The following is a 10000-nucleotide window of genomic DNA, read 5'->3' as shown; positions in this document are numbered from 1 at the left end:
AATTTGAAGGAAGAGAAAGGTGGTTATACCTTCTTCTGGAAGGGAAAGCCAGCTGATGAACCCAGAATCCATGGAGTGGGTTTCGCCATCAAGAACCGCCTCATCTCCCAACTATCTGAATCTCCAGTAGGCATCAATGAGCGTCTCATGACACTCCGCCTAAAGCTCTCAAACAACCAGATGGCCACTGCTGTGAGTGCCTATGCACCAACCTTGGACTCACAGGATGAAGACAAGGAAGCCTTCTATGCAACCCTTGACCAGGTACTATCGAACATCCCAAAGGAGGACAAGATCCTCCTACTTGGAGACTTCAATGCCAGAGTTGGCAAGGATCACATGCTCTGGAAAGGCACTCTAGGCAAAGAAGGTATTGGAAATTACAACTCTAATGGAACCCTCCTACTATCAAAGTGTGCTGAAACATGAGCTGGTCATAACAAATACCCTTTTCCCGCCAGAAAAAACAGGTTCAAAACCTCCTGGATGCACCCTCGATCAAAGTGTTGGCAATCCTCATTGACTATGTTATTGTCAGGGCTAGAGATCAGAAGGATGTTAACATCACCAGAGCCATGACCTGTGCAGATAAGTGTTGGACTGACCATCGCCTAATTCGCTCCACAATGAACATCCAGCTACATCAGACACGGAAGTCCCAAAGGAAGCAAACCCGTCCTAAATTCAACACCGACAGCTTGGGGGATACAAAAAGAGTTCAAGAACTTCAGAAGACCCTACATGAACGACTCCCAGAAGAATATCCTGAGGATGTGGAAGAACACTGGCAGAGCCTTAAGACCATCCTACTCGATACCTGCAAGGACACCCTTGGCTACAAGACCAGGAAACACCAAGACTGGTTTGATGACAATGATGATGAAATAGAACAACTAATCAACAACAAAAGGATAGCCTTTTGCTCTTGGCAGCATGACATCAATTCCAAGGTTAAAAGGCAGGCCCACTCCAATGCAAAGGCACTTGTCCAGCGCAGGGTGCGAGAGTTAAAGAATCAGTGGTGGACAGAGAAGGCTTTGGAGACTTGCAGACTTGGGTGACACCAGGGGCTTCTTTAATGCCACCAAAGCTGTGTATGGTCCAAGTTATCGAGGCCTCAATCCCCTCCGCTCCAAAGATGGGAAAACACTGCTGAAGGACGAGAAAGAAATCAGCTCCAGATGGGAAGAACACTTTCGGGAGCTACTAAACCGAAACACCACAGCTCACTCAGAATCCATCAACCAAATTCCTCAGCAGCCTATCAGGAAGTATCTGGATGACCCTCCCACTGAAACTGAGGTTTTGGATGCCATCAGGAAACTGAGTAACAACAAGGCCTCTGGACCAGATGGGATTCCTGCAGAAATCCTCAAGCAAGGTGGGCCCAAACTTCTCAGTCACATACACAGTCTCCTTACCAAGATCTGGAAGGAGGAAAAAATCCCTGCTGAACTGAGGGACGCCCTGATTGTCACCATTTTTAAGAAGGGTGATAAAGCGGACTGTGGCAACTACAGGGGCATCTCCCTCCTATCCACCACAGGCAAAGTGCTGGCCCGTATTTTGGCCAACCGACTATTACCACTGTCAGAGATGATCCTCCCAGAGTCGCAGTGTGGCTTCCGCCCCGCCAGAGGAACCTCCGACATGATCTTCACAGCTCGTCAGCTGCAGGAGAAATGTCAAGAGCAACACCTACCCCTGTACATGGCATTCATCGACCTCACTAAGGCCTTTGATTCCGTCAACAGAACTGCCCTCTGGTGCATACTATCTAAGATTGGATGCCCAGACAAATATCTGAAGATCTTGCGCCTACTGCACGATGACATGACCGCAACTGTAGTTGGGAACAGTGGCTGTGAAACAGACCCTTTCAAAGTGGAGACAGGAGTCAAGCAGGGCTGCATTATTGCACCAACCATCATGGAACTCCAATATGCTGATGATAATGCCCTTGTGGCTCTGTCTGAAGAAGAACTCCGGAGCATTATGGACGCCTTTGCCAGAGCCTACCAACTCCTGGGACTTGATATTAACATCAAGAAGACTCAGATTCTGTACCAACCAGCTCCTGGCACATCCCCAAAGGTTCCAACCATCCATGTGGCCAACAACACCCTGGAAAATGTGGACCAGTTCATGTATCTGGGTAGTCTTCTATCCACAAGATCTGACATTGATGCAGAAATCCACCACCGAATTGGGTGTGCCAGCGCAGCTTTTGCTAGGGACAGGGTATTTGAAAACCGTGATATCCTGACTAAAACAAAACTCATGGTCTATGGAGCCGTTATTCTTCCCACCCTGCTCTACGGAGCTGACAGTTGGACTACTTACAGTAGATATCTGAAAGCCCTTGAGCAACATCACCAGCGATGCCTACGTAAGATCCTTAGGATCAGCTGGGAAGATAGACGCACCAATATCAGTGTCCTACAAGAAGCCAACATCCCAAGCATCACCTCAACTATTGCTAAGCACCAGCTACGATGGACAGGTCATGTGTTACGCATGTCAGACAACCGCCTTCCAAAACGAATTTTGTATGGCCAACTAAAGGAAGGAAAGCGTACCCAAGGAGGGCAGAAGAAGCGGTACAAAGACATGATAAAAGTACATCTCAGAAAGTGTAGCTTCAATGTCAATAACTGGGAGGAGGCGGCCCTCCAAAGAGATGAGTGGAGAAGGTTGGTTCATGAGGGTACAGCACAACTAGAAGAGGACCTCCACCATGCTGCAGAAACAAAAAGGCAATTGAGGAAGGAGAGAACCACTGCCAAAATGAATCCTCACATCCAAACAACTATCTCCAGGACAACAATCTACATATGCCCCCACTGCAATAGAGACTGTGGATCAAGGATTGGCCTCAACCGTCATCTGACGACCCACAAATGACCAGACCCAACGTCAGGAGGACAATCATACTCGTTTCGAGTGATCGCCGATGATGATGATGATGGTGTGTGTGCGTGCTTTCGTGTGCCAATGTGTGTGTGCGCAAGAGTGTATTCCTGTCTGTGATTCTACTGTATGTGTCCATGATTTTAGTGTGTGTGAGTGAAGGTGTCCTGTAGTCTTCGTGTGAACTCAGTAGGAACGCCAAAGCCGTCATAGCTGCTAAGCTCAACCACGCTCCTCAAAAAGAATCTGATATCATTTGTGTGCCCTCTTCATGTCAGTTGGGCCAGTTCACGTGTTTGATCATAGAGCGATATACAGTAGAGCTGACCCCAGAGCAGTGCTTGCAGGCAACTGCCTCTCATTTCTTCCTGGAACTCTCTCTTGTGCTGCATTGTGCTAGAGGAAGAGAGAGAGAGAGAAAGAGAGAGAGAGTGTGTGTGTGTGTGCGTGTGCGTGTGAGTGTGAGTGCGTGTGTGTGTCTGTCTGTCTGTCTGTGTGTGTGTGTGTGTGTGTGTGTGTGTGTGTGTGTGTGTGTGTGTGTGTGTGTGTGTGTGTGTGTGTGTGTGTGTGTGTGTGTGTGTGTGTGTGTGTGTGTGTGTGTGTGTGTGTGTGTGTGTGTGTGTGTGTGTGTGTGTGTGTGTACAGTGCCTACATAGGGTAGTGTGTGCACGATGCATTATTCTAGGTGCTGCAGTAAATAGGTTGGGTAAGCTTACATTGCACATTATAAAAAGCCAAATAAACATGTACGTATACTTTCAAAGGTGTTAAAACATTGTTTACCTCTAACATGGGTGTACTAGACCTATGTTAGACATGGCCATTACATTACATTATATTACATTACATTTAGCTGACAATTTTATCCGAAGTGATTTACAGGTATTACAGAGTAAAGGTTGCGGTCCCCGGAGCGATGTGGGTTAAGGTGCCTTACTCAACTGCACTTCAGCAGTGGAAAGACATAGAGATTGGTAAGGGAGGTGATTGAATCTGCAACCCTGTGGTCGACTGCCCAGTTCCCTAATTATTACACTATGGCTGCCTCCCATTAATTCACTTGTGTAGACTTTGCATGTCATTTACATTAGGTTATATAAAAAAACAAATGAAAGTCTCTTTTTTTTTTAAATCATGTGTCGACGATGTTTTGTGGACATCTACAAATCTTTCTCTCACATCTATTGCTGTGAGGATGACTTGTTCAAAGGAAGGAGTTGTCCTTGGTGTGAGTTTTTCCGTTTGTCCTCCCTCGTTTCTGCTCTCTCCTCTCCGTAAATTGTCACCGGAGGCCCTCATGAGACGATGCGCCGAAATCTATTCTCTGATGGAGCTTGGCGATAAACGTGTCTGTTCCCTTGTTCAAACGGAGTCGTTTCTCATCTGTCCTCTGCTCTGCCAACATCTGATGCCTCCAACGGCTCGTTGTGGTGTGAAGGGTTTTTTCAAAGCCCTTTTGGGCTTTTATAGAACCATATAGAGAGGAATTAAGAGAGAGAACTGGGGGATAGAGACAAGAAGACAAAGACACAGAGGCAGACAGACAGAGATTTTACTTGAGTGTGTGCGTACGTGTGTGCATTACTGCATGAGTGCATACAGTACGTGCGTACGTGGATGCATGCATAGATGTGTGCATGGGTGTGTGTGTGTGTGTGAGTGTGTGAGAGAGAGAGAGAGAGAGAGAGAGAGAGAGAGACAGACAGACAGACAGACAGACAGACAGACAGACAGACAGACAGACAGACAGACAGGCAGACAGACAGACAGACAGACAGACAGACAGACAGACAGACAGACAGAGAGAGAGAAATTAGAGGAATTACAGAATCAGACAGAGTGACAGACAGAAACAAAGACAAGGAGTGCCAAAACAGTGCAGTCTGTCCATCTGTCCTTTCCATTTGCATCAATCAGATGTGAGTCCTAGCCACTGAGTGAGGGTGGCTAAAGTCGTGAATTGGATTTCATTTACCACACAATGGGAGGCAATCACCGCCATGACAGACACTGGTGTTAAGCTCAGACTTGTTGCAGGCACTAATGTCTGTATCACTTCTTCTTCCTAAAATGTCTCTGTCTCTTTCTTTCTCTTGGTCTCTCACTCCTGTTCAAGCTCTGTCTCTCTGTCTCTCTGCCTCTCTGCCTCTCTCTCTCCCTCTCTCTCTCTCTGTACCTCTCTCTCAGTCTGTCTTTTCTTCATTATCTTTTGTACTTCAAATTGCATTTACGGAATGTGCAATGTTTGTGTGTATGTATGTGTGTGTGTCCACGTAAGTGTTTTGCGTACAGTATGTAATGTGTATGTCGATGTGGTAATACTAGCGTGTGACTCATATTTATCTGCCGCATGTGTGTACTGCATGTGTTCCCATTGCAGATGGTCCTCTGGAGCTGCCCCTCTTCCAGCTGATCCCGTCCCAGCGGCAGGTGGTGTTTCGCGGGGACCGCTTGCCCCTGCAGTGCACCGTTTCCTTCCTGGAGCCCTCCCTCTCCATCAGCTGGAGCCACAACCAGCAGCCCGTCAGCACGCACGAGGAGAGGGGCGTGTACCTGGAGGAGCCGGTGGTCCACGACTGCTGCCTCATCACCAGGTGAGTGATGGGGAGAGAGAGAGAGATAGAAAGAGAAGAGAGAGAGAGAGAGAGAGAGAGAGAGAGAGAGAGAGAGAGAGAGAGAGAGAGAGAGAGAGAGAGAGAGAGAGAGAGAGAGAGAGAGAGAGAGAGAGAGAGTGGGGGGGAGGGGGGGTTATCAATAGTACAGCCCTCACCTGCTCACTCTGTGTGTGTGTGTGTGTGTGTGTGTGTGTGTGTGTGTGTGTGTGTGTGTGTGTGTGTGTGTGTGTGTGTGTGTGTGTTCGTGTGTGTGTGTGTGTGTGTGTGTGTGTGTGTGTGTGTGTGTGTGTGTGTGTGTGTGTGTGTGTGCGCGTGCGTGCGTGCACGCATGTGTGTGTGTTTATTTGTTTGTGTCTTTGTGTCAGTGTGGGATAGTGTTCTGGGATGGTCCGGCATCAAAATTCTGTTAAAATATGAAAATGGCAGGTAGATTTGACATCTCATTTCACAAACACACAACCTTCATGTCTGAATCTTGCTTTCTTTCTTTTGCCAAGTACCGCATGTCTTCTAACACACATACATATGCGCGTGCACACAGGCACGCACGCACACACACACACACTCCAGCAACAGCAATCAATCTCTTGTCATTATCCTCCAAGATAAGACCAATTATTTTGCAGCAGTTTCAATCTGTTGCTAGCGGAGAATCCATATGATGTTTGGCCTGGGTGTAATTTTCAGTGTGTCTGTGTATTTGCTTGTTTCTTTGTATACAAGATGGGATGCTTCTCTACTAGCTGTAGCAGGCTCCTGGTGGATTCTGTATGCACATTAATTCTGAGATACTGTAGGTCAAACTGTAGTACAGCTCTGTTGGTGTTGTTGGTATTCCACCCACTGTGTTCCTGGCACACACAATCTACAACTCCTCATGTGTATTTCTTTCTGTCCGAGCCTATACCCACAAACCTTACCACACATGCACAGGCACACGCACACACAAGCACACATGCACGCACGCACGCACTCGCGCACGCACACGCGCACGGACGCATGTAAGCACTCTCTCTCTCTCACACACACACACAAACACACACACACACACACACACACACACACACACACACACACACACACACACACACACACACACACACACACACACACACACACACACACACACACACACACACACACACACACACACACACACACACACAGTGTCACATGTGCAAATGGGGCTGTTGTCCAGGATCAAGGGACAGACGGGGGCTTTGAATTGTATACCGGTACTCATTATATTGTATATATTTGGTGGGGGGTCCTTTCAGATTATTCTGTGCTGGGCCGGGCCAAAGCAGTCAGCGGATCTGGATATGTGTGTCCTTGATTGTGAACTTAAAAAGAAAAGAAGACACGCTCACACTATCGTCTAATGGTTCTTTTTTTTTTTTTTTTTTATATATTTTTTAAGGGCTTTTATGCCTTTATTAGACAGGACAGTCGAAGATGGTGACAGGAAGCGAATGGGACAGAGAGACAGGGGAGGATCGGGAAATGACCCCGGCCGGACTCGAACCGGGGTCCCCGTGGGTGGGCATGCAAGCCCAAATGTGGGGGGCTTAGCGCGCTGCGCCACAGCGCCCCCGTCTAATGGTTCTTAACCGGGTGCTGAATCCCACATAAATGAATGAAGGAAGCAAAGGACAATACTCTTCTGGACGAAGGACAACACTTTTCTTTGTTCATTATCCCGCAACGTTTCAGGCAGAGCCCTTCTTCAGTGTGTAACGTCCGAAACGTTCGTGGGCTAATAAACACAGAAGAAATCTGAAGACTGCTGTCCTTTGCTTCCTTCATGTCCTTGACGGGGATCAGGTAGGGCAGAGGAGGATTGTCCTGGCATGGTGCCACAAGGCTTACTCTGACGCCCAGGCTGTGGCAGCCGCTATTCTCTGTCACCCCTAGCTTGCCATCAGCACCCTATCTCCTTTATCCTCTGTCTTCCAGAACACATGCACATTACACACACATGCAGTGGTGTAGTGGAGATTTTTAAAGTGGGGCTACAAGATTTTTAACGTCATCAAATAATTAGGCAACTTATCATGTCAAACCCCCCAACTGTCCTTAATCTACCGTCATTGCTTCTCCGTTTTCATCTGTTTGGTCAATCACCTGCAATACTGCTATGTGCATATTCCTTTTTGTAGTCTAACATGGGCAGAAGATTTTTTTAAAATCTCACTTCAGGAGAAGTGGGTGGAATGCGTACCCACCCCCGTGTACCATGCCCACTACACCTCTGCACACACACACCCCTCCTCCTTCTTTATCCTTGATCCTCTCCTCTGTCCTCCAAAAAACATACACATCGGGTGCATCCCAATATGCGACCTTGCTTCCTCCACTTGTGCTTGTGGCCTCGCCCCGCCTCCTGGCCCCTCCTCCGTGGAGAAAACAATAAAGTTTCCCAGCTGTCAGCCTAGCCAAAATAATTTTTGGTTGACTATTCTTCATTCATCATCCAGTTTGCAAATGAGAAAATGACTTTACAATTGCGCTTTTGCAAGATATTGAATTCATTTTCCGTTGTCAGTGACATCATCATGAGATCACAAGTAGGCAAGTGAGCAAGGGAGGAGGGAAGTCCGCATATTGGACTCCACTCCTTGGCTAACGCTCAGGCTGTGGAAGCCCAACCCCCCCCCACCTACTCAGTCACCTCTAGCTTGCCATCAACAGGCCCCCTCCCCTCTGCCAGGCATACACATCCCACACTCAAACACTTGTCCCTCCCAATCTTAAACTCAGTTTTTGGCAACTTCATAATCTATCAACACCCCCTTTTCCTCTGTCATCCAGCAAACATACACACTCCACACTAATACATTCGGAAGGTAGCTTGACACCAACACCCCCCCCCCCTTCCTTTGTCCTCCAACAGACATGCACACTCCACACTCCAACCTCATACACTAATACAGTCACACAGTCACACACACCCAACACCTTCACCGTATCCCAATAAAGCCAAATGCCAAAAAGTCTTCCCCCCCCCCCCCCCCCGTCAGATGGTTCTTCTTCATTTTCTTCTTCTTCTTCCTCTTCTTCTCTTCTTCTTCTTCTTCTTCTTCTTCTTCTTCTTCTTCTTCTTCTTCTTCTTCTTCTTCTTCTTCTTCTTCTTCTTCTTCTTCTTCTTCTTCTTCTCCTCCTCCTCCTCCTCCTCCTTCTCCTCCTCCTTCTTCTTCTTCCTCTTCTTCTTCTTCTTCTTCTTCTTCTTCTTCTTCTTCTTCTTCTTCTTCTTCTTCTTCTTCTTCTTCTTCTTCTTCTTCTTCTTCTTCTTCTTCTCCTTCTCCTCCTCCTCCTCCTCCTTCTCCTCCTCCTTCTTATTCTCCTTCTTCTTCCTCTTCTTCTTCTTCTTCTTCTTCTTCTTCTTCTTCTTCTTCTTCTTCTTCTTCTTCTTCTTCTTCTTCTTCTTCGCTCTCTCTTTTCCTCTTCCCACCTCTTCATCCCTCCATCTCTCAGAGGTTACCCGAGTGTTCCCTGGGCGTTATTGAGTCCTGTGTGATGTGGGTGTTAACAGGAGCAGATGTTGCACGCTAATTACAGATGATGATGTGGCCACCCCTGGGCATCACAGCCCTGCATGTGCTCTATGTGTGTGTGTGTGTGTGTGTGTGTGTGTGTGTGTGTGTGTGTGTGTGTGTGTGTGTGTGTGTGTGTGTGTGTGCGTGTGCGTGCGTGCGTGTGTGCGTGTGTGCATGTGTTTGTGTGTGCGTGCGTGCGTGTGTGTGAGAGAGAGAGAGACAGAGAGAGAGAGAGAGAGAGAGAGAGAGAGAGAGAGAGAGAGAGAGAGAGAGAGAGAGAGAGAGAGTATTGAGATTATGTGTGTGTTTTTACACATCAGAGGACAAAAGAGGACAGAAAAAAGAATAGGTGAATCGGAGAGCAAAGCGGTAGCAGGAACAGGGGAAGAATACGGTAGGACCAGAGGAGGAGACTACTGACATCTGAGTGTGATTGAGTGGCCATCACTAGTGTTGTGGATACGCTCTGACTGTCATGCCAGCGAGTCTCGCTCTTTGGTGTTGCTGTCAGTGGCACAGTTTCTTACCCCAGAAGGTCCCCTGCGGAGCAACTCCACTCCCCTACAAATGGTGTCAGAAGTGGGATGACTGATAGGGGCAACCAGCTGTGTTAGCCTTACGAGGAACCACAGCATGGATTACCCTGGTGTGAAGGACCCAAGCATGTATTGTGGGGCATCCTTGAATGGGAGCAGTATTGTGTTTGCTACGTATGTGAGGGACACCAAGAGTGTGTGAAGTGTACGGGTCCCCTTCCCGAAGGAGAAGACAGTGTAACAGAGTGGCCTTCACTTGGGTTGTGGGTGCGCTCTTGCCGTTACGCCAATGAGCCTGGCGAACCCCACGTGTGGTACCCTAGAACAGTGTTTCTCAACCTTTTTTTAGGCGAGGCACCCTTTCAATTCATGAAAAATTTCATGGCACCCCAAACCAACAAGC

At 47.7% G+C, this 10000-nt stretch overlaps 1 protein-coding gene across 1 annotated transcript in view; it reads left to right on the top strand.

Moving 5' to 3' along the window:
- The window catches only part of LOC134442889 (adhesion G protein-coupled receptor A3-like), a 313923-nt gene that overhangs the window by 98035 nt on the left and 205888 nt on the right, over window positions 1-10000 (top strand). Inside the window, exon 7 of the mRNA XM_063192854.1 lies at window positions 5291-5504. Coding sequence (XP_063048924.1) covers window positions 5291-5504 — 214 coding nt within the window. The remainder of the gene's footprint in view (window positions 1-5290; window positions 5505-10000) is intronic.

Source organism: Engraulis encrasicolus, unplaced genomic scaffold (assembly GCF_034702125.1).
Source record: "Engraulis encrasicolus isolate BLACKSEA-1 unplaced genomic scaffold, IST_EnEncr_1.0 scaffold_25_np1212, whole genome shotgun sequence".
NCBI classification, from domain to species: Eukaryota; Metazoa; Chordata; class Actinopteri; order Clupeiformes; family Engraulidae; genus Engraulis; species Engraulis encrasicolus.
Note: the sequence above shows the minus strand (reverse complement) of the source record. Positions and strands in the feature narration are given on the sequence as shown.